This window comes from Artibeus jamaicensis, unplaced genomic scaffold (genome assembly GCF_021234435.1).
Source record: "Artibeus jamaicensis isolate MK-2021 breed Jamaican fruit bat unplaced genomic scaffold, CSHL_Jam_final contig_388, whole genome shotgun sequence".
NCBI classification, from domain to species: domain Eukaryota; kingdom Metazoa; phylum Chordata; class Mammalia; order Chiroptera; family Phyllostomidae; genus Artibeus; species Artibeus jamaicensis.
The window spans coordinates 5,941,841-5,963,678 of NW_026521813.1; the positions used below are offsets into that span (position 1 = coordinate 5,941,841).

Here is a 21,838-nt window from a genome sequence, read left to right on the forward strand (position 1 = left end):
GTTAACATTTGGGTGGACAAACATATGCATAGATACAAGACTTCAGGATAAGATGGAAGTGTATGTAGATACACGTTGCCTCCTCACACAACTAAAAGAAGGACAATAACAAATTTAAAAACAAAAAATAACCAGAATTGCAAGAAAATAGAACTGTATGAAAGTCTGAAAACCAAGGAGTTGAAGAAACATTCATTCAGACTGGTAGCAGGGGTGGAAAGGACACATGGCAAGGTGGTGGCTGGAGGACTGGGACGTTCCACATTTGTGTGCAGATAAACCAGGAGGAACAAGTGGGAAGCGAGACAGACCACACAACCCAGGGTTCCAGTGTGGGGAAATAAAGCTATAAAACCTCTGGCCATAAAAACCTTTGGGCATTATGGAGGTGGGAGAAACTTCCAACCTCACAGGAAGGTTTGTTAGAGAGACCCACAGGGTCCTAGAATGTACACAAACCCATCCACTTAGGAATCAGCACCAGAAGGGCCAAATTTCCTTGTGGGTAGTGGAAGAAGTGACTGAAAGCTGGCTGAGAGCTGAGCAAGTGGCATTGTTCCCTCTCAGACCCCTCCCCAACATACAGCACCACAATGCAGTGAAGTGAGTTGCCCTGCCCTGATGAATACCTAAGACTCCACCCCTTCATCATAACAGGCATTAGGAGACAAAGAAATATGGCCCAAATGAAAGAACAGATCCTCAAAATTCCAAATATAGAACTAAGAAATGAAGAGATAGCCAACCTATCAGATGCAGAGTTCAAAACACTGGTAATCAGGATGCTCACAGAAATGCTTGAGTATGGTCCCAAAATGAAGGAAAATGTGAAGGCTATGCAAAGTGAAATAAAGAAAAATATACAGGGGAACCACCAGTAAAGGGAAGGAAATTGATACTCAAATCAACAATTTGGAACAGAAGGAAGAAATAAACATTTAATGAGAACAGAATGAAGAAACAAGAATTCAAAAAAATGAGGAGAGGCTTAGGAACCTCTGGACAATTACTTGTTTCAACATCTGAATCACGGAGGTGCCAGAAAGAGGAGAGGAAGAGCAAAAAATTGAAAACTTATTTGAAAACATAACAAAGGAGAACTTTCTTAATCTGGTAAAGGAAATAGACTTTCATGAAATTCAGGAAGCTCAGAGAGTCCCAAAGAATTTGGACTCAAGGAAGCACACACCAAGGCATATTATAATTACATTACCTATGATCAAAGATAAAGAGAGAATCTTAAAAGCAGCAAGAGAAAAGGAGACAGTCACCTACAAAGGAGCTCCCATCAGACTGTCAGCCGATTTCTCAAAAGAGACCTTCCAGGCAAGAATGGGCTGGAAAGAAGTATTCCAAGTCATGAAAGGCAAGGACCTACATCCAACATTGCTCTATCCAGCAAAGTTTTCATTTAGAGTGGAAGGGCAGATAAAGTGCTTCTCAGATAAGTTCAAGTTAAAAGAGTTCATCATCACCAAACCCTTATTATATGAAATGTTAAAGGGACTTATCTAAGAAAAAGAAGATAAAAAATATGAACAGTAAAATGATAACAAACTCACAACTATCAACAAATGAACCTAAAAGAAAAGACAAACAATGAAAACAAAAACTAAGCAAACAACTAGAACAGGAACAGAATCATGGGAATGGGCATCACATGGAGAGATTTCAGTTGGGAGGGGGAAGGGAGGAAGAGTGGGGGAAAGTTATAGTGAAGAAGAAGCATAATTGGTAGGCATAAAATAGATGGGGAGAAATAAAAAATGCCATAGGAAACAGAGAACTCAAAGAATTTATATGTAGAACCCATGGACATCAACTAAGGAAGGGGGGGTGTGGAGGGTTGGGGGATACAGGGCAAAGGGGGGGCTAAAGGAGGAAAAATTAGGAAAACTGTAATAACAATCAGTAAAATATACTAAAAAATAAAGTATATTTGCTTAATAAATAAAATAAATACTATTTTAAAGTTTATGATGTCATCAGAAATTTATTTATTTGTGATATAATATAAAACATACCAGTGGACATGAAATATATACCATTTAGATGATCATTCACCATCCTTTATAATAGCCAGTACACAATGGAAATCACTTTTTCAAATGAGCCGAGGCCTTGTTATCCTAGTATCTAATATCCTTATCAAATTTTTTTATGTTCAGTTTGTGAATCATTCTTCATAGATCACCCCTAGAATGATTTTCAACAAACCTGAAAAAGGCATAAATAATATAGATTACCTTCTGAAATCACAAATTTAGTCAGAAAACACTTAAGTATTTGGTATATAAATCTTGTGAAGAGCTTTGATTTTGTGTGACAACTCATCATGAATATGAATTGTTATTTATGGGTGAAAATGTCTGACAACAGATATTTTCAATCCTTTATTTAATAGAAAGAATGCACTCATAATGGCTTAAGTGGCTACAATGATTGACAAGAGCACAGAGGATATCACTTGAAACTAAGCCATTACAAAAATTTGCTTTAGAAGGGCGTAAAAGGCTATATGTTCTCTGGCCAACATGGAGGCATATGTGAAAATACTGTACCTCCTCGAACAACCAAATTTAAGGACAACAAAGAATTAGAAACAAAAACACAACCAAAACAGACAGAAAATTGAACTGTACCAAAGTTTGACAACAATGAACCATTCATCCAGAGCTGTAAGGAGGCGGTAAAAGGGGCAGAGTTGGTGGCTGGGCAGAGAGGGGTCCTGCCAGGAAGAGGGGGTGGCTGGCAGAACTGGGTGCGGGAAGAATCAAGCAAACCCAGTGAGGCGCATAAGGCAGCTGGCTGACCACGGGCACATACTCATGAACAGATAAACCAGGTAGGTTTAAAAAACGGTCAGTGAGACAGACCGCACAACCCAGGGCCCCAGCGACAGGAAATAAAGCCTAAAAGCACTGAATGAAAAACTTTCGGGGGTTGAAGTGCCAGGAGAGGGGGCACCCAGACTCACAGGAGAGTTCATTGGGGAGACCCACAGGGTTCTAGAACATATACAAGCCCACACACCCAGGAACCAGCACCAGAAGGGCCCAGTTTGCTTGTGGGAAGTGGCAGAGGGGACCAAAATCTAAGAGAGAGCCCAACAAATGCCATTGCTCCCTCTTTGACCCCACACCCAGTCACAACCAAGTGACTGGGCTGACCCACCTCGGTGAACACCTAAGCTTTCTCCCCTCATATGTAACAGGCGTGAACAGACCAAAACATTATGGCTCAAGCAGAAGAACAGCTCAAAACCCCAGAGCCAATACTTCTAAGTGACAAAGAGATAGCCAATCTATCAGATAGATGCACAGTTCAAAACACTGGTGATCAGGATGCTCACAGAATTGATTGATTTTGGTTGCAAATTAGTTGAAAAAATGAAGGCTATGCTAACTGAAATAAAGGAAAATGCACAGGGAACTAATAGTGATGGGAAGAAAACTGGGACTCAAATCAATTGAGTGGACCAGAAGGAAGAGAGAAACAACCAAACAGGAAAGAATGAAGACATAAGAATTCAAAAAAATGAGGAGAGGCTTAGGAACTTCCAGAACATCTTTAAAAGTTCCAACATCCAAATTATAGGGGTACCAGAAGGGGAAGAGGAAGAGCAACAAGTGGAACACTTATTTGAACAAATAATAAAGGAGAACTTCCCCAATCTGGCAAAGGCAATAGACTTCCAAGAAATCCAGGAAGCTCAGAGAGTCCCAAAGAAGTTGGACCCAAGAAGGAACATACCAAGGCACATCATCATTGTATTAGCCAAGATTAAAATGGAGAGAATCCTAGAAGCAGCGAGAGATAAGGGGATAGTCACCTACAAAGGAGTTCCCATCAGACTGTCAGCCTATTTCTCAAAAGAGACCTTCCAGGCAAGAAGGGGCTGGAAAGAAGTATTCCAAGTAATGAAAACCAAAGACCTACAACCAAGATTGCTCTATCCTGCAAAGCTTTCATTTAGAATGGAAGGGCAGATAAAATGCTTCTCAGATAAGGTCAAGTTCAAAGAGTTCATCATTACCAAGCCCTTATTGTATGAAATGTTAAAGGGACTTACCTAAGAAAAAGAAGATTAAAAAAGATGAACAGTGAAAAGACAGCAAACTCACAGTTATTAGCAACCATACCTAAAACAAAAGCAATCTAAGAGGACAGCTAGATCAGGAGTGGAATCATAGAAATAGAGATCACATGGAGGATTAGCAACAGGGGAGTGAGAGGAGGAGAAGGGAAAAGAAGGTAAAGAGAATAAGTAGCATAGACAGTAGGTAGAAAATAGACAGGGGGAGGGCAAGGATATATAGGAAATGTAGAATCTAAAGAACTTGTGACACATGGACATGAACCAAAAGGGGGGAATGTTGGGGGAGGGGGTGTGCAGGGTGGAGGGGAATGAAAGGGGGGAAATGGGAGGACTTAACGGCATAATAAATAAAATATGTTCTTAAAAAAGAGTATATATTCTTTGTAAGAATATATTGGGTTCTTACAAACCCAATACACACCTAATTTTTACAGTAGAAGTGTGGCATTTTTCCCAGATAATAAATTTAATCTTTCTTATACATCACACATTCATTGAACAAAAGTATTTTGATCTTTTATTATGATAGGCAATGTTCCAGCTGCTGGAATTACAAAACAGAAGCTAAATCCCTCTAGGAATTCATAGGTTAGGTGGGAGATGTAAAGACAGCATGGTAATTATTATGTAAAGTTTTGAGAAAGCCAGAGGATAGAGTGACTATATGTTAAGAATTAAATATGATATCAAAGAAATAAAGAAAAAATAAAAGATCAAGCAACTATGACAATAGAAAACAACTTTTTCAAGACCTGGTTTACAGACTGGAGTGTTGGCTTGTAAGTCCCAGACAGAAGTGATCAGCTATGCAGACCTTATACTTATACATGAAAATTGCTTAGAGTGTTTGATTTGATTCAAAAAAAAAAAAAAAACACCCCCTCCCCTTCTGTATAAACGAGTACCTGAAACCACAACTGAAGGTAGCAGAAGCATAATTTCAAACTCCCTTTCGTAAAGCTTCCCCTACTTCCTCTGACCGAATTAGGATTGTTTATGGTACCATGCAGGGCAGCCGTAGATAATTTCATGCTCACTGTGGCCAGCTGGGAAGGGCTGGGGTTTGTCAGAGACTGACATTTGGAGAATTAAAAAGGCCAAAGAAAGATGGCTGTAGTTATATAATGAAGAAATTAATTTAGAATTCATTTAAAGGGCAGAAGGGACCCTGGGGGGAAAAAAAAGAAAAATGAGAATTATAAATGAGAGGATTTTTGCCATTCGTAAAAATCTGGGTCACTTACTGCTGTATTTTTCCATTCGTGTTTTTGTCTGTGGACTTTGATAGCACAATTGTCTACTAAGTGTGCATCATCTGAGTCTAACAATAGATTTCATTCCAGAATACAATTGTTATATGGCAGAAATTCACTATGTTGGAGAAAAAGTCAATCAACACAGTTTTAAGCTTTGTATCCTTTTGTTTGTAGGAAGTCAGGCATAAATGAACATTTGTCATTGGGCTTTTCTAGTGCATTTTCAGCATACTGTGCCTTGGGCATGATACATCAGAGTCTGGTGTTTATCTTTTATTACCTGCCAGATCCCTCTGGAAACAGCCTCCATGGAATTCATCATCTGCAGTGTTTGTTTCAGGTATACATATAAAAACATGTTGAATGCTTTAGTTGGGAATATTGTGGTTTCCAAGGGCAACTTAAATAAAAAGTGTGAGATGAATAATGAAGGGGACCTTCTGGAGGAGGTATGAAGTTAATAATTAAAATGTTATTTATGAGACTACTGATAGCAAAGCCTTCTATTGTTGTATGTCAACTATTTGAATGCCTGTATGAATAAGGACAGCATGATTATACTTGTTTCGTGTCTATTTTGGAGATTTTTGTGAAGAAACTCTTCTTTACTACACATTGAATTTATAAAAAAAAATAAATTCAGAGTTTGCATTCAGAAAGCTTACTTAGTTTTAATAACACTTAAAGTAATTTCATTAGGTACTAAGTTTCAGAAGCATGAGGATACTACAAAATTTTTATGCCTATTTTGATTGTTATTGAGAGTACAATCTTTGTTTTTGTTAAAGCATTTGTCTCATTCTAGTAAAATGCTTTGAGGGAGTGAGGGCTAGGTGGAGAGGGGCAAATGGGGAAAAGGGGGACATGTGTCATAGTGTCAACAATACAAAATGATTTGAGGTTAAATGTTTAAAGTTGAGAACGTTGGGAGCTAAAATATATTAATACTTTTCTCCACCTTCTAAGTTCTTCTAGCTTGTCTAATAACCAAATTAACAGATTAATAGGAGAATATCAAATTTTAATACCTGTACACGAGGAATTCACATCAGTGTGAAAATTCCCAAAACAATGAAGCCAAATTGAGTATAAAGGCCATTTTTGACAAAGGAGAAAAGGTGGGGTCAAGGGGTATTAAATTTCAGAAGTGAGAATGGGCTGGAACACACAGGGCAGGCAACTCAGAAACAATGGAAAACCAGGGTGTGTCTGGCTAACAGGCCCCAGCCTGAAGCCCTCCTATTTACCCTATTTAATTCAAATTAGGCTAAAGTAAACATACTAAGGTTTCTTTCTGAAGAGGTTTCTCTATCTGAATTTCTTGGGCAGGAAAAGGGGAAGGGTCAAGTTTTTTTCTGAGTCCCCTTTTTTTTTTCTTTAGCAAACAGCTTAAAATCAACATCTCAAAAAAGGCAGCTTCAGAGGGGCACAAATCTGGCCCCTTTCAGAACTCATTTTCAAATTATATTTGAAATGTTCAACATTATAAATGGTGATAGCCACTCATCTGTTCTAGAATATATTAAAACACTCAGTTGTCAACGCACCATTTCTCATGAGTTCTTAATGTGTATGTGCCCAGTTCTACCTTTGTTTTACTGACAGATATTCTGAAAAGCTGAAATGTAGCCTGGAAGGCATGCTGTGGTCAAGTCTGGGAGGGTGTCAGTTTTCTTTAGATGAAGTTAGGAAAATATAATGCAAGTAGCATATCTAATATGTGCAAGGCACAATGGTAGACCAATTCACTGTGGAATAGTATTATAAAGAGAATCGACTGGATCCTTCCTCATCTAGTAGAGAAGACAGATAAAAATCTAAGGAAGAGTCACCTATGTATACTGTGTCTAAGTAGTATGTTTTGGGATGGAGACAAGAATAAGCATATTTTCCATGAGGAAACTGGGCAACACTGCATGAAGAAGGGACTCACTGGTCAGGAGCTGTGACTTATCAAATAGTGACTTATCATTGTCAGAGGCATCAAACAATGGACATGTTTGTGTAAGACAATCAATTCATCTGAAAGTAAATTTGTAGTTGCAAGTAATTGTTAGGGTGGTAGGTGACATGGGCTGTGAAAAAATTCACAAAGAAAAGAAAGTGCAGAGAGTAAAGGTTTTATTTTTACTTTCCCAAGAGATGGAAAGAGCTAGGTGTAGAGATATGCACCAACCTTGAGGGGTGGGGGCTTTGAGCTTATATCAGGGAATGGAGTGGTTGGTAGAGCAGGATGTTTCAGTTGAGCTGCAACTTGTTTCAATGATATCTTTGGATGCAGGGTCCAGTCCGGTCATTGTGGTCTGGTTGTTGTGGTCTGCTGTGCCCTGTTTCATAAGTTCCTGGAGCTTCTGTGCCTTCAGGGTGCTTCCAGTAATTTCCTAGTCCTGAGCACAAAGGCTCATAAAACTATTAGGGTTGATCATAAGTTATGGAGTCCAGCTAGCTCTAGCAAAGAGGGCCTGAAAAGGAAGCTTTTGTTCTATTATTTCCCCTTCTGGTTTTTGAGATGGGTTTATTCTTAATGAGCTGAACCTGTTCTGGTTCTGAGATGCAGAGATTAAGTTCTCTTCTGATCTACTTACTGCATTCAGAGGATTATGGACATAGAGTTGTCTCTGCCTGTGGATCTAGGTATGAGTCATTAAAAGGAAGAGGGTGGAACTGGACAGCTCAAAAGGTGAGAACTGTAGCCCAGGATTGTTTGCAAAAGTCTCCTAGAGCTTGGATGCTTTGTTGGATGAAAGATATAAGGTATCTTAGGAGACATGGCCTGAAAGTGACAATAAAGAGAAAATCAGTGATGGTACCTAGAAAAGGAGTCAGCCAAGAAAACCGGGGCCAGATATTGGCCTTAAAATTCTAAAAAGGAAAAGGCAGAGTAGTAGGTAAATTCTGTATGTCTGACGCTGTATCAGTAGCTCTCAATTCCAAATCAAGGGATGAAAGAAAAAAATGAAATATTAACTTGGAAGAAAACTAAAAAAATTAGGATCTAATTCAGTTTTTGGGTGACAGTGAACATTGTGATTTTCTTTGAAACACAAATTCTCTCCCTAAATCACCCTCATTTTATCAAAGAAACTGCATTAAGTCCAGTTTCAATTTGGCTGATTATTTGCATGAACACAACAAGAATAGTAATTGATCGTATAGGCTCTTTCAGATCTGCTTTGCTGGAATTTTACAAGGAACCTTCAGATTGAGCTTTAGCCAGACTCTCAGGTCAAAGTAGCCAAGCCACAATTTCCATCTAGCTTTGTCTGAAATTGCTATAAGTTTGGGTAGATTTCTGAAGTTCTTGAGATGCCCCAAATGTCTTCAGGTTCCTTCCTTGCCATCTTTCAAGATAGCAACCTCCATTCCTTCCCTGGAAAGATTGCTATGAACCACATGACCAAGCAAGGTACCAGGCCATTTCTCCAATGGGCTTTTATTGGCTTCAAAAATCTATCTTAATTCCTTAAGGCTCTCTGGTGACATCCAGAGTCTGGGCATGACTCTTTCCATCATGACATTCCAGACAAAGACTTGGTTAATAAAACTACATTTGGAAACTGGTGCTATTATAAAGAGAAAAGATTCTTATTTGGTCTATGCAAACAAACATATTGCCATGGAAATAATACTCATTAAGAGTTGCCAAATTCTGGAGGGATTAGGTAGGGATAAAAATATAAATGTTTCAATATTGCTTATGAGGGTATGCTTTAGAAATTGCTCTAGAGAAAAAAAGTTTCCTTATATCTAGAAAACAAAAAGATTTAAAATGAACAAAATTTTGAAAAAAATTTTGTTTGTCTTGAGTATTTGCCTGCATTTCCACGAATCCAATTTTCTTTAGGGTTGTATAAATCTTAATTTAATTAAAAAATATGACCTGCTTAGATACCTGTAATTTAAAGTCAGACTTACTTTTGTGGCACAAAAAGTGGTGGCATAGGGCACACAAGGCACCCTGGGTGTGCAAGATGGCAGCAGGCAGACCCTGGGTGTGGGGTGGCAATGGGCAGACCCAGTGAGGCTGCAATTGTGAAGTAAGGCACTGCACGCAAGGCAGCTGGCTGACCTGGTGGTCCCACATTTGTGCACAGATAAACCAGGCAACACTAAGGAGCAAAACAGACCAAGAAACTCAAGATTCCAGAGCAAGGAAATAAAGCCTTAAAACCCCTATTGAAAACACCTGTGGGGATTGAGTTGCAGGGAGAGACTCCCAGCCTCACAGAAGAGTTCACGGGAGAGACCCACAGGGTCCTAGATCATACACAAGCCCACCCACACAGGAATCAGTGACACGAAGGCCCAGTTTGCTTGGGGGAAGTGGTGGAAAGGACTGAAATCCGACAGAGAATGGAGTAAGCGCCATTTGTTCCCTATTGGGACCCTGTCCCCATCTACTGCATCACGACCTAGCAACGGGGTGGCCCTGTCCTGGTGAACACCTAAGGCTCTGCCCCTCATATGTAACAGGCACGACAACACACACAAAAAATGGCCTCAACAAAAGAACAAATAAAAGCTCCAGAGCAAATAAAACTAAGCAACAAAGAGATAGCCAACCTATCAAATGCATAGTTCAAAGTACTGACGATTAGGATGCTCACAGAATTGGTTGATTTTGGTTGCAAATTAGATGGAAAAATAAAGGCTATGCTAAGTAAAATGAAGGAAAATGCACAGGGAACCAATAGTGATGGGAAAAAACTGGGACTCAAATCAATGGAGTAGACCAGAAGAAAGAAAGAAATGACCAAAAAGAAAAGAATGAAGAAACAAGAATTCAAAACAAATGAGAGGCTTAGAAACCTCCAGGACATCTTTAAATGTTCTAACATCCAAATTACAGGGTACCAGAAGGGGAAGAGGAAGAGCAACAAGTGGAAAACTTATCTGAACAAATAATGAAGAAGGACTTCTCTAATCTGGCAAAGGAAAGAGACCTCCAGGAAATCCAGGAAGCTCAGAGAGTCCCAAAGAAGTGGACCCAAGGAGGAACACACCAAGGCACATCATAATTACATTAGCCAAGATTAAAATGAAGGAGAGAATTCTAGAAGCAGCAAGAGATAAGGGGATAGTCACCTACAAAGGAGTTCCCATCAGCCTGTCAGCGGATTTCTCAAAAGAGACCTTCCAGGCAAGAAGGGCTGAAAAGAAGTATTCCAAGTCATAAAAGGCAACAACCTATATCCAAGATTGCTCTATCCAGTAAAGCTTTCATTTAGAATGGAAGGACAGATAAAGTGCCTTCTCAGATAAGGTCAAGTTCAAAGAGTTCATCATCACCAAGCCCTTATTATATGAAAAGTTAAAAGGACTTATCTAAGAAAAAGAAGATAAAAAAATGTATAGTAAAATGACAGCAAACTCACAATTATTAACAACCACATCTAAAACACAAACAAAAACAAAAGCAAACTTAGGAAACAACTAGAACAGAAACAGAACCACAAAATGAAGATCATATGGAGGGTTATCATCAGGGGAGTTGGAGGAGGAGAGAGGGGGGAAAAGGTACAGCGAATAATAGCACAGAGGGTAGGTAGAAAATGGACAGGGGGAGGGCAAGAATAGTATGAGAAATGTAGAAGCTAAAGAACTTATGACATAGGGACATAAACTAAAGGAAGGGAATGTGGGTGGGAGAGGGGGTGCAAGGTGGAGGGGAGTAAAGGGGGGAAATGGGGCAACCGTAATAGCATAATCAATAAAATATATTTTCAAAAAACAAAAACAAAAGGTATTTTAAAATTTAAACTTCGAGAAGGTCATCAAACAAGCTTAATTAAAAGATTACAACATAAGCTTGGTGTAAAACAAATATATGTTCGTTTTTGCCAATAACTCTAAAAAACATTAATCAGACTTAAAACTAGTTTAAATATTTGTTTTAATAACAAATATTTTATCCAGAACATGAGATCCTGCTTAATTTATATAAGTATTTATTATCTTTAGGCCAATGAAATACTACTCTTTAGTTATGCAATTCAGAGGCAGAAAACATGTATCACATATAGGCCACACATACGAAGACTGAACACATGAAGATCCATAATTTGAATTACTAATTTTTATGAAGAAAGTGCAAGATTTTTCTCATTTGCATTTGGCACCTTTTAAGAAGACTGGGAAAGGAGATGGAAGGTCCTAAATACCTAGCAAGAAGACCTGCTGAGACTCTCAATGAAAGCTTCGAGGACTGTGAATGAACGTTGAAAATAAAGTCTTGTCTTCAGTCCAAGGAGTCTAGCAGCAGGGAAGAGCCTGGGTGGGACTGCTCTGGCCCTCTGAAAGATCAGAAATCTGGTGACAGAAGGTACATGCTCCAGAGAGAGGACTGGGAGTTGCAGTAATGAAAACACCTCCAGGTCCCACCAGGGGCAAAGATGTCACCAGAGAGAAATTAGGTCGAAGACGGGGTACTGAAGCCTGAGATTTCTTTCTTCACAAATTTAAAACTTTTAACAAACTTTCACAAACCTTTTGGCAACTGTTGCAACTTCTTATCCATTTGGAAATAACTATCTTTAGAATAATTCACTTTCAATTCTGGTCCTTTAAAATTGCACCTTCATGCCTTAAGCCTTCTATTACTAAAACCATACAATTTCTTTTCAACTTAATTTAACTTGTAAGTTTTAGAAACCTCGATTCCCAATGATAAACGGTAAGCAACTGGCATTCCCTGGATTGACTTTTATGAACACATTTCATGACCTTTAGAAACATAGGTTTCTCTACTGGCAAACACATTCTCACTTTCAAGAAATACACCTCTAACACAGCACAAGACATTTATCTATAGCTCCAAATCCATTTTACAGCTTTTTTTGTAATAAAAAGCCCAAAGCAGATAGACTTAAATGGAATTGCTTTGCTCATATATAGCTAAGGTTTTTCCCCTTTTGATAAGAATTATCTTCCCAAAATTTGTCTAGAAAAAAACAAAACAAAATTGGCAAGTCAGACCTCAGTTTGGGAGAAGTCCGACATTAAAAAGGTAGCTTAGACCTGAATAATACCCTCTGAACCAGCAACCTCAAGGAGAGGGGGTCACAGGCTTACGGGGTTCCTGAGAGGGACAGCTGGCCAGAACAGGGACGGCCTGGAGAAACCCAGTCTGAAATGGGGGAAAGTGGAGAGAGCTCTGAGGGGGAGAAGTAGGAAGAAGAGATGGAAGGGGTGTTAAAGAGTCAGAAGAGTGGGTTGTTTAACATGCCACGTTTTTCTCTGCACTGGGAGGCAGACACAATTTTTAGCAGGATTTAGCAACTCCCAGGTCTCCTGGGGGAGAATTCAGAGTGTTTTATAGTCGGGGAGGGGACAGACCCAGTATTGAGATTTACAACAATGACAATGACGGAGGGGACAAGCTATCACTTTTGATAAGATGTTTTTGTCCTGAGATTCAGAGGGACTTACTGATTGCTGGCTGTGAAGATGGGTGGGCAGGAGACTGTCCTCAGAGTCTGAAGAGATGGGGAAGGATCAGAATCCTCTTTCCAAACCCCACAGAGACAGGGTTAGGGAGTTGGCCCTGGTCAAGTTTCTATTGCCCACTGCTCCCTTAGTCACAAATCTCAGGAGTGGAGGAGAGGGAGAAATAGAGAATGTGTCTGTATGTGCTACCAAATTGTTAGGGTGGTCAGTGATGCAGGTTGTGAAAGAATTCACAAAGAGAAGAAAGTGCAGAGAGTAAAGGTTTTATTTACGCTTTCCCAAGGGTGGGGAAGGGCTAGGTGTGGAGATATGCACCAGCACCTGAGGGGTCGGGGTTTTGAGCTTTTATCAGGGAATGGGGTGGTTGGTAGAGCAGGATGTTTCAGCTGGGCTGCAACTTGTTTCCATGATATCTTTGGGAGCAGGGTCCAGTCTGGTCACTGTGGTCTGGGGTCTGGGTGTTGTGGTCTGGTGTACCCTGTTTTGTAAGTTCCTGGAGGCTCTGTGCACTCAGGGTGCTTCCAGTAATTTCCTAGTCCTGAGGACAAAGGCTCATAAAACAATTAGGGTTGGTTGTACTTTATGGGGTCCAGCTGGCTCTGGCAAAGAGGGCCTGAAAAGGGGGCTTTTGTCCTGTTAGTGATGGTTTAGAGAAAGTAACTAGTATTGACATCACCGGCTTTTTGAAATTTTGGTTTCTAACTAAATTGGAATAGGTTTGGTTACTACTGAGCTTATGGTAGAACTGTGTTTTCTCCCTGACCTCTCACACTTTTAGCCAAGGGTTCCAGGTGACCCAGTTTTTTGTGAAAACTTTTAAGAGTCACACTGTCTCTAGTCCAGTCTAGACCAATATTGATTGTTTACCCTTAGGAGAACAGAAAAAAAAAACCCAATGATATGATTTTAAAGGACACAATTTTCACGGAAAGAGACATAGTCTCTTTTTTGGAAAAAAGTTCCTTGTTAACTGGGATGGAACATTATATTTAATAGCTGTAATAAAGGTGAGCCTCATCGTCCACTTGACCCAACTCTCTGCTGAATAACCTCCTTTGTGCTCTCCCAAGTAGAGTCATATTCTCAGGAAGAGAAAGTACTTGGGAGGGGAGAGGGAGATAGTGTATGCAATTTCTTTTCCAGTTAGCTAATGTCTGGAAAAGGACAAAGATTGTGTTTCATACCAGATGCTCTGGCAACGTGAGCAGTTGCAGCATGAGACTAAGCATAAAAATACGGCAGCCAAACAAAGGCTCCATGATTCAGGAGGGCAGATTGTGTGTGTGAAGAAAATCTGCTAGGATGATCACTTTTCTAAGCAGAACAGATTCTTCAGCAGAACCTTCAGTAAAAATGAACAGTTATTAATCTTAGATTTGGTATTTCCCTAAAGGATATTTTACTGAGATTCCCTATTTGAAGCAATATCATAAAGTCATTTAATCAGCTGAATTCTTAACTGTGGTGAACAGAGGATAGATCAAAAACATTCTTATTCCCCAAAGTAGATCTTGTGGGTGTATGAGGTTGCAAAATTGAGGGAAATAGCAACATATCATAATAATTAAAATCTATTTGTCAAAAACCTTGTGTGTGGCACTGAGCCAGGTAATATGCCAAGCAAGTTGGGTAAGATCTGTTCTCTGCCATGTAGATGCTTATGACTCATCCCCAAAACACCTGCACAGGTAGACAGAGAGAGGTGATGTTTCTACATTGTAGGAGGAAAGAATGCCACCTGCGGTGAGACCAGAGGTCTATTCTGCTTTGCAGCATGTACCTGTCTGTGTGTCAGGGCACTGATGCAGCTGCTCTATGGGAGGCTATGGCTGACCATCTACAGGCAGGACTCAGAGCTAGAGATTTACTGGCCCCAACTTACCGTACTTTTTCTGCTTTATGTTATTTTTTGTGCAACTCTAGACAAACTTCCTGATTCTATTTTTATATTTTAAATGCATTTTCTCTCTTAGGGTTTAAAGTTTTATTTTCAGATTTCAAGGTTTTTAGTTCATTTTATATTAATTTTTATTTGCTGCAAATCCACCTTTTTCTGGTTCAAGTACCCCTCTTTATGTTAAAAATAAGCTCGTGTTTCACATGTATAGTTACCAGTCCACTTACTGAAACCAGAATGCCTGTGTTATGTTGTAGACTGACCAGTAATACCTCCACTAATGTTTCATTTTTACAGCCTTAAAGAGTTTTATTTTTTCTTTGCATAGTCAACCTTTATATGCCTTTTGATATAATAATGATAACAATTTTATGGGGTATATGTTTACAAAAATAAACACATATTTATCTACTTATAGGCCATTAAGGATTTCCTAAGATACAGAAACTAGAACTATATTTATTATTTTAGTTTTAGGCATGTTATATTTTTAAAAAATAGAATGCCTTCTCCCATTATATATAAAATATTCTGATGAGGTCCAGTATTTTTATCTGCAGCAGCCCATTCATTGATATCTTCACCAACAGTTCTATATGTTTTTGGATAAATTTCACACTATATCAGAACCCATTCTTATAAATATATATTACATACCATACGTAATTTAAAATTTTCTGCAATGTCTTAATCAATGTCACCCCACTAAATTCAATAAAAATTTTAAAAAAAGAAAAAATTTACTTCTGGCCAAGATGGAGTTATAGATGGAAATACTGTACTTCCTCACACAACCGAATTTAAGGACAACAAAGATTTAGAAATAAAATTGAACCAAAACAGATAGACTTGAACTGCACCAAAGTCTGACAACAACAAACCATTCATCCAGACCAATAAGAGGGGTGGAGTCTGAGGCCAGTGGGGAGGGGTCCCGGCAGGAGGAGGTGGTAATTGGCAACCTGGGCGGGCTCGGATGAAAACTGAGTATGGCTCGCAAGGAGGTTGGCTGACCACAGTCACACATTCAGATAAACCAGGCAAAAAAAAGAAAGGGCAATGAGATAGACTGTGCAACTCAGGGCCCCAGTGATGGGAAATAAAGCTTAAAAGCACTGATTGAAAAAACTTTCGGGGATTGAGGTGCCAGGAGAGGCTCCTAGCTTCACAGGAGAGTTTGTTGGGGAGACCTTCAGGGTCCTAGAATGTACACAAGCCCACCCACCTGGAAACCAGCACTAGAAGGGCCCAATTTGTTTGTGGGAAGCAGCAGAGGACACCGAAATTTGAGATAGAGCCCAACAAACACCATTGCTCCCTCTCTGACCCCACCTCCAGTCACAACCCAGCAACTGGGCTGACCCCCATGAACACCTAAGCTTTCTCCTTTCATATGTAACAGGAGCTAGCAGACCAAAACATTATGGCTTAAGCAGAAGAACAGCTCAAAGCTCCAGAGTCAATACTTGTAAGCAACCAAGAGATAGCCAACCTATCAGATGCACAGTTCAGAACACTGGTGATCCGGATGCTCACTGAACCAGTTGATTTTAGTTACAAATTAGATGAAAAAATGAAGGCTACACTAAGTGAAATGAAGCAAAATGTACAGGGAACCAATAGTAATGGAAACAAATCTGGTCCACTCTCAAATCAATGGAGTGGACCAGAAGGAAGAAGAAATGACCAAACAGAAAAGGATGAAGAAACAAGAATTCAAAAAAATGAGGAAAGGCTGAGGAACCTCCAGGACATCTTTAAACATTCCAACATCAGAATTATAGGGGGTACCAGAAGGGGAAGAGGAACAGTAACAAGTGGAACACTTATTTGAAAAAATAATGAAGGAGAATTTCTCCAATCTGGCAAAGGAAATAGACTTCCAGGAAGTCCAAGAAGCTCAGAGAGTCCCAAAGAAGTTGAACCCAAGGAGGAACACATCAAGGCACATCATAATTACATTAGCCAAGATTAAAATGAAGGAGAGAATCCTAGAAGCAGCAAGAGATAAGGGGACTGTCACCTACAAAGGAGTCCCCATCAGGCTGTCAGCTGATTTCTCAAAATAGACCTTACAGGCAAGAAGGGGCTGGAAAAAAGTATTCCAAGTCATGAAAGGCAAGGACCTCTATCCAGCAAAGCTTTCATTTGGAATGGAAGGGCAGATAAAGTGCTACTCAGAGAAGGTCAAGTTCAAGGAGTTCATCATCACCAAGCCCTTATTATATGAAATGTTAAAAGGACTTACCTAAGAAAAAGAAGATAAAAAAGATGAACAGTGAAAGGACAGCAAACTCGCAGTTATTAACAACCACACTTGAAACAAAAGCAAACTAAGTAGACAGCTAGATTAGGAGCAGAACCATAGAAATTGAGATCACATGGAGGGTTAGCAACAGGGGAGTGGGAGGAGGAGAAGGTACAGAAAATAATTAGCATAAACAGTAGATAGAAAATAGACAAGGGGGTGGGCAAGAATAATATGGGAAATGTAGAAGCTAAAGAACTTGCGACACATGGACATGAACTAAACGGGGGGAATTGGGAGGAGGGGGTATACAGGGTGGAGGGGAATGAAGGGGGAAATGGGACAACTGTAATGGCATAATCAATAAAATATGTTTAAAAAATAAAAATAAATGAAATATAATGGTAGAAATAAAAAAAGAATTTTTTTCTGCAAGTTTTTTCTTACTTTTGAAGTATATTTGTTGCCTTTCTGCCTGTCCACAAAGTTTTCAAAAATTACTTTGATCCTCACCACAGAGTTAAATATATTTTAGGTTCAAAATCTTAACGTCTCTGGAAAAAGTGGAGATTTATTTTTCAGTTCACTTATGAAAAGGCTAAATAAGAACAGTACTAGCACTGAGCTCAGGGAATTGATCAGATTTTTTGCTTTCTTTACCATTTTATCTTCCTTTATTATTTTCATTCATCTTTTAAAAAATAACATGGCACTATGCCTTCAGAGGATTATTTTCTTCCCTTGTCTGAAACTATTGGTTAGGCACATTTCCCCATAGAGAGACTTCTGTGGCAGCTTTTGCATAGCCTTGCTCCCAGAAGTGATCTGCTTTGCACTTGGCACCGCCGTTGCATATTTTGCTGTCTTCCTGGGATGGGCATGAGATCCAGAGCTCTTTACACAAGGAACAGCCCCATCTTTTACGTTGTGACACTTCTTTCACACAGAGCCTCTTCATAATGAAGCTGTTCAAAAATTTTCTTGGGTGGATGTGAGTATACAGGTGAAATAGGGTTACACCTAATTTGTTGACTTGGATCTAGGTAATCTTATTGTAAAAGTGGTGAGCATCTCTGGTAGTAGAACTGGAGGTATGTGGTAATTGCTGACATTTGACTGTCTAATCCCTCCACAATTGCACTTGAGGATGAGAAACATGACACTTTCCCAAATAGACCATCTCATTTTTAGCTCATTATGTTAAGTAAAATTCTGATTCTCTGTAACTTTCAGGAAATTTATCTGTATTTTCCTTCTGTGCTTAGTTTCACCTCCAAGGACAGAGATGTTACTGAACTCTAAATTGAAATATGAAATTAAAAAAAGACTTACACTTACTGCTGCACTTTGTATAAAATTGTTCAGTATTTAGCATTCTTAAAGGCAATATCATTAGTTTTTAGTGTTTCGTGACTGTTAAATTAATAAGTAGCATGAAGAAATGAAAGACTTTCAAACCATGCTTTTGGATTTTGTACTTTCTAGCTGCGAAATGAGGTGCTTTACTGCATCTTTCAGAAATTCAGCTACCTCATCAGGAAAATGGTCTAGTGGTACCATCTTTATTCATAGAACACATATTCATACACCTTTTAAATCATGTATTATATTATGTTCCATGAAACAACAAGTAATCCATCTTTAGTTCTTCTGGAGCATCTAAACATTCTAGAGCATCTAGAACGACTAAAGATGAATTGGCCTATTCTATTGCTAAAGATGTGACTGGCCTATTCTGTTCTAAGTACTTGTTGAATAAATGAATTAATTCTTTACAAAGTAGAGTAGTCCCAGTAAGTCACATGCCAACAAGAAGAGTGAATACACTCTATCTATTCTCTTTAATTTCTATTTTTGTTATATTTTAAAATGTGTCTGGTCCCAATCAGTACTGACACATTACATCTTTACTAGAAACAACTATTGAAGAATTTATATTAGAAAATGAGCCATTACAAAACTATTTGTAGTAATTAAAAAAACACAGTTCTTTCTGAAAATACTTACTTGTCAAAAATGTACAGGTTATGGGAAAACGAACAATTTTTATTACATTTTTTTTAGTTTTCCATTTTACTTTACAAATTTCTGTACTTTTAAATGTTTGCAATGAAGGTTATTACACTTGTAAGAAAGAACAGATAACAACAAAAATACCCAGAGATTCCATGTATTCAGATTGGACTTCCAAAAATGCAATGAAGTTTAAAGTTTAAAATTCTTAAAAAATATACAAATGAAGGTATAATTTTCAGTACAAGTAGCCCAGTGGATAATGTATCCTTAAGAATTTCTTATTTTCTGTTAGTTGGAAAATGGTGGTCTTTTGGGTCCTTATGTGTAATGACCCTAATTTTGTGTAAGACTATAGGGACTTTGTAGAAACAGCTTGGTTGAAGGAATGAACCACATACTAGACCATAAATGTGTTCTATGTTTTCAAATAGTGTCCAAATGTTGTTTATTTATCTGGTTGGTGAATTAGATATGTAAAAAGTGAGAATATTTTGGGCAGGATCTCGAGTAGGATATGAAATAGGTAAGCATCAACAAACATTGTTAACCACCAGGATTAAGTAAATATTTTGTAACTGATTCTTTTAAATGTCTCTGAATTTTCTTTAATGTCGTTCCTTAATGTTTAGAAAATTCTCTTGGAATATCAGTGTGTTTTTGTTATGCTATGAGGAAAAATAGGAAATAAAATTTTGTCCAGGTCTTAAAGGGAATAATTATATTCCTTGTGATAAGTTGTGGTTTAGAGGATAAATATAGTAAAAAAATCCTCACAAAACTCTAAAGAAAATGAGAAATTAATGGGGTGAAGAGACAAGGTTGTTCTGAAGTAGCTTGTCACCAGCAGAAAATTTACTTTTTCTAAGCCCTTCCTGAGAAAACTTTGAAGGTGTCTAGGAAAGCTTTTCTGATTATATCAGCTGGTTGTGTTACTATCGGATCCTGTTTGACATCCAAAGAAATCTTACTTGGAATCATTTATGAAGGAGAGACTGGAGTCAAATGTCTCTACTGATTTTGTATTTCAACATGGTAGGCCATAGTTGCCATTCATTCACTAGAAAATATTTATTAAATTTCCATTTTATTCTAGGCAATAGATTAAGCACAAGGACACATTTAATATGGCATCTTCTAGGGATCTCCAGTCCTTGTCCGTCTTTCCTGATTCACTTCCTATTTTACCTATCTTGGATTTTACATTTTATTATTTTAGCCTCTTACTCGCCAATATCCTCAAATTATTTTCTTATTGTCTTCCTGACTTTATATGCTCACAAATCTCAACCTTGTGTTTTTTCACATCTCCAACAGAGCTTTGCTAGAGAAAAATTATTTAGCTGTGTGCTGTGGATTTAAAATTAGTTTTATATTCAGATTCTGCCACTTAAGTGACTTTAATCTCCCTTAAGCTAAGTTGTATCATTTGAACAGCACTCATGAAATGTTGACAATTTCTTTTCTTCTCTTTTTTTCTAATTTTCTTCTTCCTCCTTATTTTTCTATTTCCTCCTCCTTCTCCTAACATTGTATCTTTTTTCTTACTTTTATAGAGAGAGATATAAAAAATTCTATATACAGTTAGACACCAAACTACCAAATGTACCTCACAATCTATCTGTAGTATTCTCATTTTCCCCCCATCCCCACAGCCACAATCCTAGTTCAGGTCAATGTAATTGCTACCCTAGATTGCTTATGTGTTTATTGGTGGTCTTAGTGCCTTGGTTTATAGCTGCAGTGGTTCTTAACCTTAGAAGAGGTACCTATATATATACTTGGCACTTAAGAAATCACAATGCTTGGGCTAAACTAATCATTGCCTTTTCATTTAGAGAAAAAAATATGTAGATGGAAGAAAGCTACTTTAATGATACTGATAATTATTTTACAAAGCACTGAGTGAAATTTCTAAGAGGAGACTAAATAGTTTACCAATTGTGATGAAGAAGACAATAATCATGATTTATTTGGATGCGCTACACAGTTTAATAAGGGATCTACTTTCATTTGGGGATTTAAGGAAATTAATCATCTTTGAATCAAGTGACTACAGTGAGTTGTCCAGGGAGTTGGGTTCATTTTGAGTGATGAACATAAGAGTAGAAAACTACCTCATTGGGTTAGGCTAGATAATCAATAATAGCCTAGGCAAGAAGGAAACAACATTGGTCACAGGAATGATAAAACTAAGTTTGTCAGTATGGAGATAGGTTTGTGGGTGAAAATAACCAGCTATGGAGCCTGGAGAGATTGGTGAGGTGGTGCCTCAGAGAATACTAATTTCAACTTTTCCTGAAGGTGATGGAAAATTGTGGAAGTATCCTAAGCAGAGAAATAGCAAGACCGAAATTGTGATTTCGAGAAGTAACTTGGGCAGTAGCCTGGAGAATAGGTAGGAGAACTGAATGGTAACACCGAATGCAGTTCAGTAATGGCTGTGGTAATCTAGGTGACAAAATGGGAAGTGGAAGCACTCATTTCTAACTGGGAGTCACCGAACAGCATGATCACCATGTATTTACCTCCTCCTACTTTATTCTTTGCTGCTTTCAAGTTTTCACTATTATTAGAAAGGTGGCACTGGGATACATGTAACTCTGTACACTTTATTTTCTTAGAGCCCTGGCTGGTGTGGCTCAGTGGATTGAGCACTGGCCTGTGCACCAAAGAAAGGGTCATTGATTTGATTCCCAGTCAGGGCACATGCCTGGGTTTCAGGCCAGGTCCCCAGTAGGGGGCGCATAAAAGGCAACCACACATTAATTTTTCTCTCTCTCCCACCCTTCTTCCCTCCTATCTAAAAATAAATAAATCCTTAAAAAATATTTTGTTAGATCAGGTAGACAGAGATAGAAATAGTGGTTAATAGGTAT

General features: G+C 38.5%; 1 protein-coding gene across 3 annotated transcripts in view; it reads left to right on the forward strand.

Annotated features, from left to right (window-relative positions):
• LGSN (lengsin, lens protein with glutamine synthetase domain) overlaps window positions 1–21,838 on the forward strand; it is a 97,306-nt gene that overhangs the window by 55,179 nt on the left and 20,289 nt on the right. The window contains exon 1 of one of the 3 annotated variants that reach the window (XM_037147382.2): window positions 5,600–5,695. The exons of 1 other annotated variant lie outside the window; for it this stretch is intronic. In XM_037147382.2, coding sequence (XP_037003277.2) covers window positions 5,600–5,695 — 96 coding nt within the window. Of the gene's footprint in view, window positions 1–5,599; window positions 5,696–5,744; window positions 5,805–21,838 lie in introns of those variants that run through there. One more of the 3 variants, XM_053665013.1, reaches the window with a different exon arrangement.